At 43.1% G+C, this 19822-nt stretch overlaps 1 protein-coding gene and 1 long non-coding RNA gene across 2 annotated transcripts; both read left to right on the top strand.

The window, feature by feature from the left end:
* The first annotated feature begins 5137 nt into the window (after positions 1–5137).
* Positions 5138–18812, top strand: LOC142371366 (GTPase IMAP family member 7-like). The gene is made up of 2 exons (XM_075454014.1): positions 5138–5223; positions 17736–18812. The coding sequence occupies exons 1-2, from the start codon at positions 5205–5207 to the stop codon at positions 18551–18553; spliced, it is 837 nt and encodes a 278-aa protein (XP_075310129.1). The 5' UTR covers positions 5138–5204; the 3' UTR covers positions 18554–18812.
* Positions 15158–16204, top strand: LOC142371794 (uncharacterized). Its single transcript, XR_012768122.1, has 3 exons — positions 15158–15536; positions 15636–15846; positions 15958–16204. It is a non-coding gene; the product is annotated as an uncharacterized LOC142371794 (long non-coding RNA).
* Positions 18813–19822: the final 1010 nt, after the last annotated feature.

The raw sequence follows: 19822 nt of genomic DNA, 5'->3' as shown, positions 1-19822 counted from the left end.
GAGAGGCAAACTACTGAGAAGAAAAACTACTGAGAAGCAAACTACTGAGAAGAAAAACTACTGAGAAGCAAACTACTGAGAAGAAAAACTACTGAGAAACAAACTATTGGGAAGCAAACTACTGGGAAGCAAACTACTGAGAAACAAACTACTGAGAGGCAAACTACTGAGAAGAAAAACTACTGAGAAGCAAACTACTGAGAAGCAAACTACTGAGAAGAAAAACTACTGAGAAGAAAACTACTGAGAAGCAAACTACTGAGAAGCAAACTACTGAGAAGCAAACTACTGAGAAGAAAAACTACTGAGAAGCAAACTACTGAGAAGACAACTACTGAGAAACAAACTACTGAGAGGCAAACTACTGAGAAGAAAAACTACTGAGAAGCAAACTACTGAGAAGCAAACTACTGAGAAGAAAAACTACTGAGAAGCAAACTACTGAGAAGACAACTACTGAGAAACAAACTACTGAGAGCCAAACTACTGAGAAGAAAAACTACTGAGAAGCAAACTACTGAGAAGACAACTACTGAGAAACAAACTACTGAGAGGCAAACTACTGAGAAGAAAAACTACTGAGAAGCAAACTACTGAGAAGACAACTACTGAGAAGCAAACTACTGAGAGGCAAACTATTGGGAAGCAAACTACTGGGAAGCAAACTACTGAGAAACAAACTATTGGGAAGCAAACTACTGGGAAGCAAACTACTGAGAGGCAAAACTACTGAGAAGAAAAACTACTGAGAAGCAAACTACTGAGAGGCAAACTACTGAGAAGAAAAACTACTGAGAAGCAAACTACTGAGAAGACAACTACTGAGAAACAAACTACTGAGAGGCAAACTACTGAGAAGAAAAACTACTGAGAAGCAAACTACTGAGAGGCAAACTACTGAGAAGAAAAACTACTGAGAAGCAAACTACTGAGAAGACAACTACTGAGAAGCAAACTACTGAGGCAAACTACTGAGAAGAAAAACTACTGAGAAGCAAACTACTGAGAAGACAACTACTGAGAAGCAAACTACTGAGAGGCAAACTACTGAGAAGAAAAACTACTGAGAAGCAAACTACTGGGAAGCAAACTACTGAGAGGCAAACTACTGAGAAGAAAAACTACTGAGGCAAACTACTGAGAAGAAAAACTACTGAGAAGCAAACTACTGAGAGGCAAACTACTGAGAAGAAAAACTACTGAGAAGCAAACTACTGAGAAGACAACTACTGAGAAGCAAACTACTGAGAGGCAAACTACTGAGAAGAAAAACTACTGAGAAGCAAACTACTGAGAAGCAAACTACTGAGAAGCAAACTACTGGGAAGCAAACTACTGAGAGGCAAACTACTGAGAAGAAAAACTACTGAGAAGCAAACTACTGAGAAACAAACTACTGAGAGGCAAACTACTGAGAAGAAAAACTACTGAGAAGCAAACTACTGAGAAGACAACTACTGAGAGGCAAACTACAGAGAAACAAACTACTGAGAAACAATGAGCAAACTACTGAGAAGCAAACTGCTGAGAAACAATAAACAAACTACTGAGAAACAATAAGCAAACTACAGAGAAGTGAACTACGGAGAAATAAGAAGCAAACCACAGAGAAGCAAACTACAGAGAAGCAAACTACTGAGAAGTGAACTACTGAGAAACAAGAAGCAAACTACAGAGAAGCAAACTACAAATAAAAAAACTACAGAGAAATAAGAAGCAAGCCACAGACAAGCAAACTACTGAGAAACAATAAGCAAACTATAGAGAAACAATAAGCAAACTATAGAGAAACAATAAGCAAACTACAGAGAAAGAAACTACAGAGAAGCAAACTACAAATAAACAAACTACAGAGAAGCAAACTACTGAGAAACAATAAGCAAACAACTGAGAAGCAAACTACTGAGAAACAAGAAGCAAACTGCAGAGAATGAAAAAAACAGAGAAGTGACCTGCTGCTGGAGGTGTTCCTGTTGGAGGTGTTCCTGTTGGAGGTGTTCCTGTTAGAGGTGTTCCTGTTAGAGGTGTTCCTGTTAGAGGTGTTCCTGTTAGAGGTATTCCTGTTGGAGGTATTCCTGTTGGAGGTGTTCCTGTTGGAGGTGTTCCTGTTAGAGGTGTTCCTGTTGGAGGTATTCCTGTTGGAGGTGTTCCTGTTGGAGGTGTTCCTGTTGGAGGTGTTCCTGTTAGAGGTGTTCCTGTTGGAGGTGTTCCTGTTGGAGGTGTTCCTGTTGGAGGTGTTCCTGTTGGAGGTGTTCCTGCTGGAGGTGTTCCTGTTGGAGGTGTTCCTGTTGGAGGTGTTCCTGTTGGAGGTGTTCCTGCTGGAGGTGTTCCTGTTAGAGGTGTTCCTGTTGGAGGTGTTCCTGTTAGAGGTGTTCCTGTTGGAGGTGTTCCTGTTGGAGGTGTTCCTGTTGGAGGTGTTCCTGCTGGAGGTGGAGGTGTTCCTGTTAGAGGTGTTCCTGTTGGAGGTGTTCCTGCTGGAGGTGTTCCTGTTGGAGGTGTTCCTGCTGGAGGTGTTCCTGCTGGAGGTGTTCCTGTTGGAGGTGTTACTGTTAGAGGTGTTCCTGTTGGAGGTGTTCCTGTTGGAGGTGTTCCTGTTGGAGGTGTTCCTGTTAGAGGTGTTCCTGTTGGAGGTGTTCCTGTTGGAGGTGTTCCTGCTGGAGGTGTTCCTGTTGGAGGTGTTCCTGCTGGAGGTGTTCCTGTTGGAGGTGTTCCTGTTGGAGGTGTTCCTGTTAGAGGTGTTCCTGTTGGAGGTGTTCCTGCTGGAGGTGTTCCTGCTGGAGGTGTTCCTGTTGGAGGTGTTCCTGCTGGAGGTGTTCCTGTTGGAGGTGTTCCTGTTGGAGGTGTTCGTGCTGGAGGTGTTCCTGTTGGAGGTGTTCCTGTTGGAGGTGTTCCTGTTAGAGGTGTTCCTGTTGGAGGTGTTCCTGCTGGAGGTGTTCCTGCTGGAGGTGTTCCTGTTGGAGGTGTTCCTGTTGGAGGTGTTCCTGTTAGAGGTGTTCCTGTTGGAGGTGTTCCTGCTGGAGGTGTTCCTGTTGGAGGTGTTCCTGCTGGAGGTGTTCCTGTTGGAGGTGTTCCTGTTGGAGGTGTTCCTGCTGGAGGTGTTCCTGTTGGAGGTGTTCCTGTTAGAGGTGTTCCTGTTGGAGGTGTTCCTGTTGGAGGTGTTCCTGTTGGAGGTGTTCCTGCTGGAGGTGTTCCTGTTGGAGGTGTTCCTGCTGGAGGTGTTCCTGTTGGAGGTGTTCCTGTTGGAGGTGTTCCTGTTGGAGGTGTTCCTGTTAGAGGTGTTCCTGTTGGAGGTGTTCCTGTTGGAGGTGTTCCTGCTGGAGGTGTTCCTGTTGGAGGTGTTCCTGCTGGAGGTGTTCCTGCTGGAGGTGTTCCTGTTGAAGGTGTTCCTGTGGAGGTGTTCCTGTTGGAGGTGTTCCTGCTGGAGTTGTTCCTGTTGGAGGTGTTCCTGCTGGAGGTGTTCCTGCTGGAGGTGTTCCTGTTGGAGGTGTTCCTGCTGGAGGTGTTCCTGTTGGAGGTGTTCCTGCTGGAGGTGTTCCTGTTGGAGGTGTTCCTGTTGGAGGTGTTCCTGCTGGAGGTGTTCCTGTTGGAGGTGTTCCTGTTGGAGGTGTTCCTGTTGGAGGTGTTCCTGTTAGAGGTGTTCCTGTTGGAGGTGTTCCTGCTGGAGGTGTTCCTGCTGGAGGTGTTCCTGTTGGAGGTGTTCCTGCTGGAGGTGTTCCTGCTGGAGGTGTTCCTGTTGAAGGTGTTCCTGTGGAGGTGTTCCTGTTGGAGGTGTTCCTGTTGGAGGTGTTCCTGCTGGAGGTGTTCCTGTTGAAGGTGTTCCTGTGGAGGTGTTCCTGTTGGAGGTGTTCCTGTTGGAGGTGTTCCTGCTGGAGTTGTTCCTGTTGGAGGTGTTCCTGCTGGAGGTGTTCCTGCTGGAGGTGTTCCTGTTGGAGGTGTTCCTGCTGGAGGTGTTCCTGTTGGAGGTGTTCCTGCTGGAGGTGTTCCTGTTGGAGGTGTTCCTGTTGGAGGTGTTCCTGCTGGAGGTGTTCCTGTTAGAGGTGTTCCTGTTGGAGGTGTTCCTGCTGGAGGTGTTCCTGTTGGAGGTGTTCCTGCTGGAGGTGTTCCTGTTAGAGGTGTTCCTGTTGGAGGTGTTCCTGTTAGAGGTGTTACTGTTGGAGGTGTTCCTGTGGAGGTGTTCCTGTTAGAGGTGTTCCTGTTGGAGGTGTTCCTGCTGGAGGTGTTCCTGCTGGAGGTGGAGGTGTTCCTGCTGGAGGTGTTCCTGTTGGAGGTGTTCCTGTTGGAGGTGTTCCTGTTGGAGGTGTTCCTGTTAGAGGTGTTCCTGTTAGAGGTGTTCCTGTTGGAGGTGTTCCTGCTGGAGGTGTTCCTGTTGGAGGTGTTCCTGCTGGAGGTGTTCCTGTTGGAGGTGTTCCTGCTGGAGGTGTTCCTGTTGGAGGTGTTCCTGCTGGAGGTGGAGGTGTTCCTGTTGGAGGTGTTCCTGCTGGAGGTGTTCCTGCTGGAGGTGGAGGTGTTCCTGTTGGAGGTGTTCCTGCTGGAGGTGTTCCTGCTGGAGGTGTTCCTGTTGGAGGTGTTCCTGCTGGAGGTGTTCCTGTTGGAGGTGTTCCTGTTGGAGGTGTTCGTGCTGGAGGTGTTCCTGTTGGAGGTGTTCCTGTTGGAGGTGTTCCTGTTAGAGGTGTTCCTGTTGGAGGTGTTCCTGCTGGAGGTGTTCCTGCTGGAGGTTTTCCTGCTGGAGGTGTTCCTGTTGGAGGTGTTCCTGCTGGAGGTGTTCCTGCTGGAGGTGTTCCTGTTGGAGGTGTTCCTGCTGGAGGTGTTCCTGTTGGAGGTGTTCCTGCTGGAGGTGGAGGTGTTCCTGTTGGAGGTGTTCCTGCTGGAGGTGTTCCTGTTGGAGGTGTTCCTGCTGGAGGTGTTCCTGCTGGAGGTGGAGGTGTTCCTGTTGGAGGTGTTCCTGTTGGAGGTGTTCCTGTTGGAGGTGTTCCTGCTGGAGGTGTTCCTGTTGGAGGTTTTCCTGCTCAGGCTCTGCTTTGCTGCAAACTGCATTTCCTTCCGGATGTGTGATTGGCTGGTTTGGGCTGGGTAGGTCATTTGGATCTTAGGGGAGGGGACTAGCAGGAGGCTATGATTTAATAATAAGTTAGAAATTAAAGTAGTCAGAGCAGGACATCCACGGTCAGCAGAGATCAGAGAACAGCTGTTTCTACAGGACCAAGATGAGTGGTGAAGGATCCAGTGAGTACTTTATTCAACATTATTCACATTAAGGATGTTTGTCAGCTCTCAGCTGCCATTAAACTTCCTCCAGAACAGTTTACTGTTTAAATCTAATAAATCATACAGTTCATGTTAATGGATGGACAGTTCATTTGGAGATTTTTTCTTTTTTCTTTTTTACAAGTTTGTAATAAGTTTATTTAGAAATATTTGAGAAGGTCTTTAACTTCTTGTGAGCAGATGTTCAGCTCAGGATTTAAAACGTTAGAATATTAAAGGACAAAGAAGCCCAAAATGTCTGAATCTCTTTAAAGAAAAGGAGAGTAAAGGTTTGCTGCAGCTCTGTGCTGCTCAACATTTGTTCAAGTCATACAGAACTTTGCTCCTGCTTTGAAGAGGATGAGTCTGAGCAGATGCTCACATCAAGTCTTCTGATTTATTTTTTTTAGTTTCAGAGGTTTCAGAAATTCGAGGTGAGCCTGTTCTCTCATAGAAACTGTATTAACTTAATTAATGAACTTGTTTAGTTGCTGTGTGGACAGAACAGATGGACTGTAGTCACGCAGTGACACTGGAAGGTACGACTGGGTGTCGTCTGCATATTTGTGACGGAACACATTCATATATGATCAAACGTGCCCTCAGAGGAGCCTGTTGATCAAGAAAAGACCCAGAACTGAACCCTGTGGAGCTCCATGTTTCAATAATTAGGAGCAGAAGTCTGTCCACATCACACTTAAATAACTTTGTATAATAAGTAGTGCTGGGCAACGATTAAAATGTTTAATCTAATTAATCACATGATTTCCCTGATTAATCACGATTAATCGCATTTGTATGCAGAATCCAAAAGTAGTGTATAGCTTTTAGCATTTAGTAACGTAATATAATCGATTCAGGGGAGAAAAATCAATTTTTAAAATCGTCCCGTAAGAAAATCGCAATATGTACATGAATCGATTTTTTTGCCCACCCCTACAAATTTTGTTTGTAAAGGATTTGACAGTGGTGATAACGGATTGGTTTTCTGTCCATAATTTTGAGTGCTTGATTGTAAAGTGAACCAATGCGCTTTGTGGCAGAGGGAGCTGCTCAGAGCTGCAGCTCTGAGCTCTGAATTGTCTGCTTTCACGTGTAAGCGGACGCAGACGCATCCGTCCCTCTCTGTTACATGTTGTCAGGCTTCTTCCTGGATGATATTTAAAGGTCCCATGGCATGAAAATTTCACTCTCAGAGGTTTTTTAGCCTTAAAATGAGTTCCTCTAGCCTCCTTAAGTCACCCCAGTGAGTAGAAATTGCGAAATGTATTCACAGAGCAGTACAGCATTTCCTCCGTGTTTTGAATAGAGTGCCTCCAAGTGTCTCTGTGATTCAACGCCCCTGGTTTGACGTCATGCCAGGATAGAGCTCATCAAAATTTCCCACCCCCTCTCTCCGCCACGCCCTCTGTCTCCACCCACACCTGTATTACCTTAAGCCTGGTTTATAGTCGGTAACGCAAGACGCAACGCAAGACGCAAGACGCATGCAAGCCCTTGCGCGGTTGCAAGCCCCCCCTTGCGTGCTTGCGTGTGTCACCTCAATTTTCTAAACTTTACGCATGACGCAAGCACAAGCCACTGGCTGTGGTCGAAACTGCCTACTACTTGATCGATCAGACAGTATGCAGAGCGTTTACACACAGTGCACTTCACTCCTGCCCGAGCCGAAATCAGCCGGCCTGAAAAGCTGATTTCCCTTAAGCGATAAACTCTGTAAATATATAACTTTAGCAACATTTGAAACATTTTCAGGCGAGAAAGTAGTCGTTTAGACCCCCAAGGTGTTGAAAATCTGACAAAATACCGGCTATTTACAAGAAGAAGAAGCATGAATCCAGTCGAAGAGGTCCTGGCGGTGAATTTCCTTTCATCGTAGTAGGCTTGTCATTGAAAAAACCCGCTACTCCACCTACTGTCCTGGCGGTGAATCGCCACGCAGCACACGCAAGCGCCAGAAAAGCAAAATGAAGTATAAACGTCTCGAGCCATTAACATACGCGCAAGACGCAAACGCAAGGGCAGTTAAAAGAAGTATAACTCAGCCTTTACCCGCCCATCTCATGTGGCGTAGACCGAGACTCGCCAAAGAAGAAGACTCGCCACGACTGAAGACAGAAGATACAGAAATGGCTTCCAAACGACGTTACCATGCGAAATGTACTGTGCCAGGATGTGAAGATGAAGAGAAGAATATGTTTCCGCTTCCATCCTCTGTCCCTTTGAAAACGGAATGGCTTAATTTCATTTACGAGGGACAGGTGCCCATGCATGTTCCAAAGAGCGTCAGAGTTTGCGCGACACATTTCAGAGGAATGCTTTTACAACTTGGGACAGTACAGGGCAGGTTTTGCCCTACACCTGAAGTTGAAGCCTGGATCAGTGCCAAGCCTTGCCGGTCCATCAGCTACCCACACCGATCAAGTAAGTCATAATTATTTGCTAGCCGCTAGCACTTTATGGGTGACAGCTAACTAGCCAACATTAGCTGTGGAGGTATTTATCCATGAAACCTACACTGCGCTACAAAACCAATACTCTGTTAAACTGGTTAGATTTGGAAAATTGGTTGTAAAACCAGACATTTGTCTTTTGACCAAGTATCTTACGTGTAGGGGACTACATAAAGCATGAATACTTAGGTAAGCAAGTCTAGTTATGTTCTGCGGATAGATATGTCTGTTACACGGAAAATGACGCCCGACGAAAACAATTCATATTTTGTAAGCCTTTCTTTCGATTGGTGACTTTATATTTTGTAAGCATTTGTTACGGTTTGGTGACCTTTTATTTATTTATTTATTTTGTTTACATCGAGTCGTTTCTGCGTCTTTCGTGTGGGATACGCGATCGGGTGTTGTGGCTAGGTGAAGGGTAGGGATGTTTAGCAAACGTTTGCCGACTATCCTCGAACATACACCATTATGTATCTGTCAATTCGAACACAGTTTTGACTTCAAATCTGTCGTGACTCGTCAGTTTATCACGAGTGTAATGCTCGGCTTTCAAACCATGAGATGTGTGCTCTCTGTCTGCATCAGGTTCACTCTTCACTGGCCAGCACATCAAGTGCTCACGTCCAGACATCCCGGACCAGGGATGCTGCCTGCCAGACTGCAGCCACACCGAAGAATGTTGTCTTTCTCTATATTGGAATGATTTGCAGGTGAGATGTTTTACCTTGTAGTTGTTGAAAGTTTTTGTTGTCTGAAATGTCATTCTTGAGCCGGGTTTCTCCAGCACTATAAGGCACGAAACACCTAGACCAGGTCCCCTGAAAAGATTGTGTTGTGAATGTAATTTATATTTGATTTACCAAAAAATGTATACTTTTAGGGGGTTTTCAGATCATAGTTCCTGTGAAACTTCACAATATATGAAAAGCTTTTTCCAAAATGCTTTATACCTACTTTCAAAAATATTGTTTTATTTTTTACTACCATTAAAAGCAGCATTTAAATGTTTCAACATGTTATGTAAATCTCAGCTAATATAACTTTTCCTGATGCTTGAAATCAGATTTTAAAAAAGTAATGAGAACGGTTTTTATAGCATTTTGGAAAAGAGCTTTTTATATGGTCTCCCATGATGATACATGTGTCTCTACCAGCTAACCCCCCACCACCATGACAAATGAAAATTCTGTGAGAAACACCGTTTACACATTGTTTCTTGTACTTTCAGACAGTACTTGGCGGCGATCCACTTTAATGAAAATGCGAACCGACCACAGGCCCAGACAGCAGACGGTGTACCTCTCTTCAAAATCTCCTTTCCCAAATCCAAGAAGGGAGAGTGCACAGTCAAACGTCAAAAGACTAAGCCAACCTTTGGTAAGACCTCAAAAGTTCAAGAATTCAAGTCCAACTACTTTTGCCTTTATCAAATTTACTGAGGTTAATTCCAACAAATAGGAATACAAAAAATGTGAGAAATAGAAATCTAAATAAACATAAATATATGGAACAAATATAAATATATAAATATATATAAATATAAACATTGAAATGTACAAATGACTAACTGAAATATAAAAATGTTGTGCGTGTGCGTGTGTGTATGAATGTTCTGTGTGAAAAGGGTATGTGGATGTCCTGATGGACCTAATTTTTCACACGCGAGGCAGTCTAAACCCGGTGTAGTGTCCTTCATCATCGGGGTACTCGGCACGGATACGCAGGACCACACAGGCAGGAATGACCACTCTGATCCGGCGACCCAAAAAGCCCCAGCACCACGCCACGAACTGCCTGTAGGCCAAATACCTGAAGCGCCTGGAAGAACAGATAGAAAAAATGACACTTGCAGAGAATGTTGTTGTTCTTCTGTTATTGCTATGTTGTACATATTTACATATTCCTATGGATTATTCTTGATTGTGTTTTGATAATGTCTTGTAAATAAATCTACAAACACTCTTCATACTGTCTGCATAGTTGAATTATTAGGCTCTATTGGGTGGGTATACTGTAAACTATATGTATGAGGCTCTGTTTGAAACCGCCTACTACATACTACATACTGCATACTCATCGATCAGACAGTATGCAGAGCGTTTACCCACAATGCATTTGGCTCCTGCCCGAGCTGAAATCAGCCGGCCTGAAGCTGATTTCTCTTAAGCTCTAAACTCTGTAAACTTTAGCAACATTTGAAACATTTTCAGGTGAGAAAGTAGTCGTTTAGATCCCCAACGTGTTGAAAACCTGACAAAATACCGGCTATTTACAATTTTGTTCCCACGAATTCGGCGCTGCTAAAGCTAGCCGCAGTGAGCAACGCACTTCCGGTTATTTTCACAAAATAAAATACCCGTTGCCTTTTATCATAGGGAAAGCCATTACGATACAATTGGTGCTTTTGTTTTGAAAACAGGAAGTGAACCTACCCTCGTTGTAGCACAGCCATTATAACGAATATTATAGAATCTGTGGTTGTAGCTAGCTTGAAACTGCCGTTTTGACAGGAAATGACGATCGACGACGTCACGTTACGTTGCATCTTGGGTAGTTTGAGTATGAGTAGTAACCTCATGATGCATACCCAACATTTAGGAGAATCTAGTATGCATCCAAGTTAGTATAAGTAGTAGGCGGTTTCGAACACAGCCTGAGATGCAGCTCTTGGGTTTCTGACCTTATTTTTTATTTATTTTTATTTTAATGTTTATTTAACAGAGACGAAACATACAGCATTGCAACAAAGAATGAAAAATGCGATGCATACAAGACGTCTAGCTTCAGCTAATTTGCAGTCTTTGTCCCTGGTCAGGTTAGAGAAGGATAAAAAATACTGAGCACAATAAGTGCAATAATACAAATACAGTGAAAAATATAGTGAATGGGTACCATGAATAAATTAACACAGATACAAAATTTTGATTAAAAATTATACAAGAAAAATATATTAAACATGAATAAAGTGCTGTATTGACAGTGACAAGAAAGAAGTTAATGTTCACATTTCTGCTGCTGCTTAAGCCAATGTTTAGCTTTGACCCTAAACATCTTTGGTTCTGTTTGGGATTTGATTTCTGGTGGTAAAAAATTCCATAAGTGTTTACCTTGCACTGAAAGGGATGATTGGCCGAATGTTGTCCTGCGTCTTTGAATTTTACAATTTTGCTTGCTCATGCTTCTTGTTATTGTCCTACAGTTGTCTGACTTACTAAAAATCTGTGACATCGCTTGTGGGGCCAGTCTGTTTACGCACTTAAAAACAACTTTCAAAAAAGAGAATTTGATAAAATTGGAAAAAGATAGCATATTATATTTCTCAATGATTTTACAATGGTGCCACTTTTGTGGCTTGTGATCTAAAATGTTTAAAGCTTGTTTATGGAGTGAGAATAAAGGTCTAGTTGCTGAGTCAGTGGCCTGGCCCCAGGCAGTGATGCAGTAGGACAAATGTGAGAGGACCATAGCATGCAGGTATAAATGAGCTGCCCTAAAAGAAAGACATGACCTGATGAGTCTGAAACAATTCAGACTAGTTTTTACCGTTTTAGACAGTTTCTTTATATGTGCTTCAAACTTAAGTGAAGGATCTAAAGTTACACCTAAGCAGAGATGTATAGTAACGAAGTAGAACTACTTCACTACTCTACTTAAAGCTGCAGTCTGCAACTCTTTTTCAAGCATAATGCCTGGAACTGTCCGGGGATTCTGAAAGTAGTACATTAAATACCCCAATACAAAAAAAAATGAGTTCTCTAGGTCCCCTATATGTCCCGCTAGGTCCCTCCAAAGCCAGCAGGTTTGTTTACAAAATTGCAGACCGGACCGGTAAAAGGTAACCAATCAGGTTACGAGCTGGGCTCTGCTGCCTGTCAATCACCGATTGTGCACGCGCGATACAAGGTAGGCTCGTCCCCACGCTTATTTATCTGGACTATTGAACTTCATTAGGGGCTAGTCTACTTACTGTGTCTTCCATGATCGCAAATGACAGGTGAGTTGATGAATGAGGAGCCGTATACGCGCATCTGGCGAGTTCTCATGTGTTTTGAAGGGGTGGGACAAAAAGTTGAATAACTTTTTATTTTTCGGTTAAAAAATAAGCATTTCTTGCATTTTGCGACTACGGAGGTCACCGTTTTCAACTTCAAGCGTTCTGATAGATCATGTAAACTCTTAAAATGCCAAAAATTAGGACTTTACGTATGACAACAACAAATCCTGCAGACTGCAGCTTTAAGTACTAAAATACTGTATCTGTACTTTACTGGAGTATTATTTTTTTCTCCTACTTCCACTTTTACTTCAGTACATATTTTCAATGAGTTTAGTACTTTTACTGCGATACATTTTTTATATGCTGCATAGTTACTCGTTATCATAAACATGTTAGGAATCATTCCAAACCCCACAGTCACTCTAGTTCAAGTCTAACGTCTCGTAACCGTTCAGAGTTTATGGTTGCTATAACAACCGTTGCATCCAATTTTACTGTGGCGCGAAGTTATACATGATGTAGATCTAATGTGTGCAAACTGAAGGGAAGAAGACCGCTCGTGCTGCTCTCTGCTCAGCCTCTTTCGCTCTGCTCCCTGCCTGCGTCGAGAGAAAGTGCTTTGTTTGAACCAAAGATGGAAGAACCAGAAACACCTTCAACTTCGAGTGATCGTGGTGGTGGCGGTGAGGAAGAAGAACACCCCTGGCCCTACTTACAGTCTCTGTTTTCATTCGCCGGAGTGAAAGACAATTCATACAAAATACTTTTACTTTTACTTTCAGTACTTGAGTAGTAATTTTAAAAAATAAACTACTTGCAATACTTAAGTACAAAACATGTTTAATACTTTAGTACTTCCACTTAAGTACGGTGCTTAAAGAGTACTTGTACTTCTACTCAAGTCTGAATCGCTAGTACTTTATACATGTATGCACCTAAGTATTTAAACGCATTTACCACTTCAATTTCTTTACTATCAATAGTGATGTGGAATTTCTCTAAGGCTTTCTTTCTTATTGAGAAGCACATTGACACTGTTTTTTTGTGATTAAGTGTTAAGTGATTCCTTTGTAACCATTCTGAAACAGTAACCATCTGTCTGTTTAAGATATCTGAGGCTTGACAGGGATTCTTTGTTGAAACATAAAACACTGTGTCGTCGGCATACATCTGACATTCAGTGTCTGTGCAGATAGCAGGTAAATCGTTTATGTATAGGCAGAAAAGAATGGGGCCTAAAACTGATCCCTGTGGCAGACCAGTCTTACTGTTCAGAGGAGATGTTTTCACATTCTGTAAACAAACACACTGTTGTCGATATTTCAAATATGAGCTAAGCCAACTAACAGCAAGAGCAGAAAATTTAAATTCATGTCTTAGTTTACTGATAAGTATCTCATGACTTACAGTGTCAAAGGCTTTCTTCAAGTCCAAAAACACTGCTCCAACCACATTCCCGTTGTCAAGGGAACATTTTATTCCCTCTTTGAAATGGCACAGTGCCATCTCGGTTGAATATTTTTTACGAAATCCAAACTGTTTAGAATGGTAAAACTGATTGTTTTCAATATAGTTCATTAATTGATTAGCAATAACCTTCTCAAGTACTTTTGACATTGCTGGGAGAATTGATATTGGTCTATAATTACCGGCGTCAGTTAATGCACCAGATTCATAAATTGGGGTAATAATAGCCTTTTTAAAACTTTGTGGAAATTTCCCTTCTTTAATGGACAAGTTTATCAAATGGAGTAATGGGTTTATCAAGATGGCACTATGTTTTTTCCAAAATAAAACATCGATCCCAAATGTATCTTTTGCCTTTGAGTTGTTTAATTGCATTATAATTTTTTGAATTTTGGTGCGGTCAGTTTCTTCAATGTTAAAGCAGGAAGCCCGACCATTAGCAACGTTGTTTAAGTTTTGTAATTGTTGAAAATTTAAATTAAGTTCATCTGTGTTGAGAGTTTTTTGGAAATTCGATGTAAGTTCATCTACAGATCGTATGAAGTATGTATTTAATTCATTAGCTATTTCCTTGATGTTAGTGGAAATTGTTCCTTTAATACTAAGTTCCTTTATGTCTCTATGATGCTTTGGTTTATGATTTAGGAGTGTATTAATATGTCTCCAAAGATATGAGCTATTCCCACCCGAGTCATTTATTAATTGCATGAAATAATTTGTTTTTGCCTTTCTTAATTCAGTAACAACCCGGTTTCGTAACCCCTTATAGATCAGGGTATCTGTATGTAATTTTGTAGATAGTGATATTTTTGGTGTATGATCCCACTTCTTCATCAACTGGAAGATGTCATTATTTATCCATGGCAGAGTTGGTTTATGCTTCAACTTAAGAGGGCAGGTGAACTTTTGGATTACATCTGCCCCAGTATTTGTAAGAATATCGCAACATATGTCTGTGTCACTAGTTTGCAAGACATTATCCCAGTTTAGATGTTTTAATTCATGTTCAAATTGATTGACTTTTTGTTTCGGAATTCCTGTTGGCACATAATTACGATTCTGTTTGAAGGAAAGTCTCTGTAGGCGCTCTTTTGTAAGTTTCCTAATTATCAGAATCATATTATGATCTGATAGACCTGTTAACAAATTATATGTTTTTGACACTCTGTCAGGTTTGTTTGTAAAGATGAGGTCTATAAGAGTTTTACTAGTTTTGGAGATTCTGGTCGGCTCTTTAATAATTTGGTGTAGTTTATGTTTGGACGTAACTGTTTTAAGTTTTTGCTTACAGTTTTTGTCCACCCAGTTTATGTTAAAATCTCCAAGTACCATGTTTTCTGATCTATGGTTTAGTGCTTTAAGCAAATCATCAAAATTTTGATAGAATGTTACGTTGTGTTTCGGTGGATTGTATAATACAATTATATCAAAGTTCATTTTAGGTGACAAAACCACATTTAAAATGAAATATTCTAATTCATAAGTATCCAGGTTGACTTGAGTGCATTTAAAACTGTCCTTCATGTAAATTAACACTCCGCCTCCTTTTCCTGACAGTCTGTCTTTGCGTAAGCAGGTGTATCCAGGCACATCAATCATAGTTGTTGGGGTGTGACTCTGCAGCCAGGTTTCAGTCAAGGCCAAAAAGTTGGAGTCTGTTAACAGATGTTGAATTTCATCTCTCTTTGTTATAATACTTCGTATGTTCAAAAGACCACCTGTAATGCCCTTTGGTTTTTTCTTTGAGTCCCAAATCACCTTTGCGTGGTTTACTGTTTGAAAATATTTCACACCTTTTTGCTGGAAAGCTGCTCTGCTGTAGGCCATTTTTTCTTTGAATCTGTCCTGCTGCGGGGAGAGGTATGATGGTACCGGTGCTTGAGTCTTGAGCAAAGGGGTTGGGCTTGAGTCCTTTTGTGGGGAGGAGCTCCTGCTCTGCTTGATTTCTTGGGGGATAATCAAGCTCCCTGCAGTAATTGAGTCCAGCTGAGGAACTAGGTTGAAGCAGTCACTTGTACCTGCTGAGATCAGTGAAGGTTCCAGTGATCCAGCACTCATTGGCCCTCATTTATCAAGCCATCGTAGAAAGCATCGTTGATATGAGCGGAGAACTCGTCGTACGCAGAGGCTCAAGTGAGATTTATAGAACATGCGTAGCACACCGATCCCATCGTAAGACCGAGCGGCTGTTGATAAATCCGGCGGCTGAAATCCATCGTAATGATCCTAACCACGCCTTCTACAAAAGGGGGTTGAGAGGCCGCACCTCTAGAATTTGCGACATGGAAAGACGAAAGGCGGCAAAGAAACGCAACTACAACAGCTGGGACGGCTGTCAACAGCGTTGGCGATGTAAATCGCAGACGGACGAGGTATGTATTTTGCCCTACTGTGATGGTCAATAAAATGAGATAAACTCCAGATTAAATTAAATCTAAAATTGAACGATGTTTTACTTTTTCTCCAATAAGATAAGGAAGAAGTGGTCCGATATGAAATTGGCCAAAAAAGAAGGTCGCAGCTCTCTGACGCAGCATGTCACAAACAGGGGGGGGGGGTCCGATCCAGGTTTGGATTTGAGTGCCTTGGAGGAGAGGGTGGCTGGCCTGATCGGAGCTACGTCCTCATCGGGCGTGCCAGGGAAACTTGACTCTGATGCTCCCATGCTAGAGCTCGAGAATGGTAAGAATGACTGCACACCCAAGACGTTTAAATAAAACCGTTGCTTTAATTTTCAACACAAATGAGGTTCCTAATCAAACTAATATTTTTCATTCACAAATGAATCCGAAGTGGCATCCGGGCAACCTGACCCGCGCAACGAATACGCGGCCCCGTCAACATCCGAAGCCTCTGCCTCTGCCTCTGCCCCCGGTCTGCAGCGTCACACCGGCCAGCCGTGTTAACCACAGAGGTCCTAGAGAGACAAACAGAGATCGTGAAGTGGATGATGGCTTTAACACACACCGTGCAATCTATCGACAGTACATTGAAAGACATAAATGAAACACTGAAGTCACAGAATAAATGCTGAAAGAAATCGTTGTTCTCCTTTCTTTTTTCCTTGAATAACAGAATGCTTACCAAAAGTCAGAATCGCTGAATAAGTTCCTCTCTCCTCCTGAGCGCTCTTGGCTGTGCAGGCTGGTGGAAGGGATCTCTGGGTACGGGGTCCTCTGGATGTACATCTGGAAATGGCACTCCATTTTTTTGGGCAATGTTATGGAGATCCCCGCATGCAATAATAATATTGCATACCTTTTCGGGCGTATAAAGAAGGGTTCCCCCCGCAGCCGAGAGACAGATCCAGCTGCCCTTTAGGTGCCCTAACCTCTCCACAGTGCGTAGTGTTAAAGCGCCTCTCCTGTTCGGTGTGAGGGTGCGCGGTTGAATAATGAGCCATCACTCTTCCAATTACGGAGTTGTACTTGTTTAATTTATTTAATTTGCGTTTATGTTTATATTTATGTTGAAGTCAAATAAAACATGGGCCTTCTTTAAAGTGATAAGTCTGTAATTTTAACCTAGGGATTTGTTGCGACTCCTGAGCACGCACTGGTGACGCTGCTGTGTTGCAGTCACCGCAAGTCAAAATGGAAAAGTGCGCACACGGCTTCAGACCTGTCGTGGCGATTTCATCTTTCCTGCGCTCACGATGGATTTGATAAATGCCAACCTTTGCGCAGAAAAGAACGTACACACGACCTACGCACGTTTTTCGTCTTACGCAAGTTTGATAAATGAGGGCCATTGTGTTGAGCTGAGTGTCCACACCTTGGCAAGTGACAGTTCCTGTTGTTACTGTGGGGCCAATGTTGTTAATTGATGGGCCAGGGTTCAGCTGGATGTCGCCATTTAGTAACAGCATGAATAATAAAAAATACAAAATGTTTCTCTTATTTTTCCCTTTGGTGTGTTGTTGTTTGACTTTGCTTACTCCAAAAAGATAGTGATCTTTCTGCCAAAATAAGGTGTAAATGATCAAGTATCCGTGTCCAAAAAAGTTAAGTTTGGGAATGTCCAGTATATATTGTAACTTGGCATCTGAAAAGGTGCCTGTAGGTGGCTCATTTGATATGAAATACTGACAAAGGGGGACACAGAGAAGCCATAAACAGAGCAGAAGCCAGAGATAAGCAGTCTTTTCGTCTCCATGCCGCTGTTGGAAAGTGGGCATTGGTGTAGTTATGCAGCATACCTGGAGAAATCCCAGACAAAGTGCAAGTGCCCATAGACAGAGGAACCATGTGCAGCCATATCCTCCATAGCAGTTGTTTGGAGCAGGTTCCAGAATATTCTTGGAATATATCCTTGGTTGGCTGCAGACTTGGTTATCCTTTACCCCAGCATCATAAATTGGAGAGTTAGAAGTTTGCAGAGCCAAAAATATAAGAAGGAAAAAGTTTTGTAGTCGAAAAGAGGAGAGAGGAGTGGAGCCTGACAAACCACCCCTGCTCTCGGCGGCCATCTTTGATCAATGATGGTCAATGATGTCACTGACTCTACTGCTGAGCACCCTGGGGCTTGGGGTGACCTTAATAACAATCTTTCTCTCTCTCATTATTTCCCAGCGGAGGACTCAAAGCTGAGGGTCGTGCTCGTTGGGAGCGTTGGACCCGGGAAGTCTTCAGTCATTGAGTCCATCCTGAGGAGCTCAGAGCCAAATGACAAACCTTCCGACGTCTCCATCAACATAAACGTCAGAAAGTGTCGGTCTTACAGCGTGAAGATTGGTGGACGGGACCTGGTCTTCTTCGACACTCCGGGTCTGTGTAACACCGAACTGTCGGACAAGCAGGTGATGGAAGAGATCAAGTCGTGCGTCTCTACGTCCGGCCGCCACGTCTTCCTGTTTGTGATGAATATGGGAAGATTCACCTCAGAAAATAAAAAAATGGTGGAAACGGTTAAAACCGCGTTGGGCAAGAAGGCGACGGATTACACGATCCTGTTGTTCACGCACGGAAACGTTCGTCCGGAAGAGAGGAAGCCCGCACCGAAGTTCGTGGCGGAGAGCGACGACCTCCGGGGCTTTTACGAGGAGTGCAAGGGCAGACATGTTGTCTTCCACACGGAGGAGGAGAACGCGTCGCAGGTCAGCGAGCTGCTGCAGCTGATCGACGACCTTCAGAATGACGGAGGACACTGTTACACCTCCGAGATGCTGAAACAGGCGGAGAGCAGAGTGGGGCTGCGAGCTCAGATTGCATTGTGGATAAGTACAGGCGCGGTGGCCGGGGCGGGCGTCGTAGGCGCGGTGGCGCACTTTGTGGGAGGCGTGATCGGGATCCCAGTTGGAGCGGCGGCCGGAGCCGCTGCCGGGGGCGTCCTGGGGTGCGTCGGGGTCGTTGTAGCGCAGCACGTACGGGAAAAGGGTCCTCTCTGGTGATGTCATGTGACAAAGTGGAACTGTGTCTCCATGGTAACGGCTGTCTGAATCAATCTGCAACTGTCGTTAATGATTATGGAATGATTTTATTTGCCTCCTTGTGATTTTATGCAGCTGTAAAACACTTTGAATTGTGCTCTTCAGATAAACTGGCCCTGAACTTCATTTCAACTTCACTTTAAAATGCTGTTTTTGTTTTAACTGGTTTCACACATTTCAAACTTGTTGTTCAGGAATTAAAAACAAGATGATTAAAGTTCTTCTGCTGAAACACATTTCTTTATTTATTTATTTATCCAAGCTGCGCTGCTGGTTCAGCGTGTTTAACGATTTGTGGATTGTTCATATTCAGAGAAACAGGAATCAATGCCGGACCCGCCTCTGATGTCTGATTATCAGCCTGGCTTATCGCACCTCAGAGCAAACAGTCCTGATAAAAGCAGAGTCCATGTCCCGGGTGGATGATTAAAGAGATCAGGTGATGGGACATATTCACACCTCCAAAGTACTTCAGACACGTAGAAGTCCAAATGAAACCCAGACAAAGGATTACATCTTAAAAAACAGCTTTACGTGACAGTTAACAGTAATGTACTGTTGATGTTAATGATGGAGGTCAGTGGATCCCAAACTGTGTGCCGCGGGATGTTGTGACAACCACACGTTATTATTGCAATATACAATTACACAAAAATGATTATTTTTTAATTTACTATATCAGTACTTTGTATGGACACATTTCATAATACAGAGGCAAACTATATCACTAAAAACAATTATTTAAATAAACATCCTCAGAAAACCAGGTGGGAATTATGAGACTGTGACACGTCAAAGGCTGAAGGACAACATTAAAACAGAGAAAGAGGGAAATGGAGCGCTTTCTGGTGCGGAGCAAACCACCAACCACCAGAGCAGAGACTGCTGACAACCCACCACCGACAGAAAAGAGGAAAAAACTGTCAGCTGACAGTATCGTGAAAGTTGGACCGGGGGTGTCAACAATCCTCAGCCCAAGTGCGTCCTGTCGGGACAAGTTAGCTAATGCTAACTTAACTGCTAGCGAGCTAATGCTAACTTAACTGCTAGTTAGCTAATTCTAACTTAACTGCTAGTGAGCTAATGGTAACTTAACTGCTTGTGAGCTAATGCTAAATTAACTCCTAGTGAGCTAATGCTGACTTAACTGCTAGTTAGCTAATGCTAACTTAACTCCTAGTGAGCTAATGCCAACTTAACTCCTAGTGAGCTAATGCTAATTTAACTCCT

The sequence above is a fragment of the Odontesthes bonariensis genome, chromosome 21, assembly GCF_027942865.1.
Source record: "Odontesthes bonariensis isolate fOdoBon6 chromosome 21, fOdoBon6.hap1, whole genome shotgun sequence".
In the NCBI taxonomy this organism is placed as follows: Eukaryota; Metazoa; Chordata; class Actinopteri; order Atheriniformes; family Atherinopsidae; genus Odontesthes; species Odontesthes bonariensis.
Note: the sequence above shows the minus strand (reverse complement) of the source record. Positions and strands in the feature narration are given on the sequence as shown.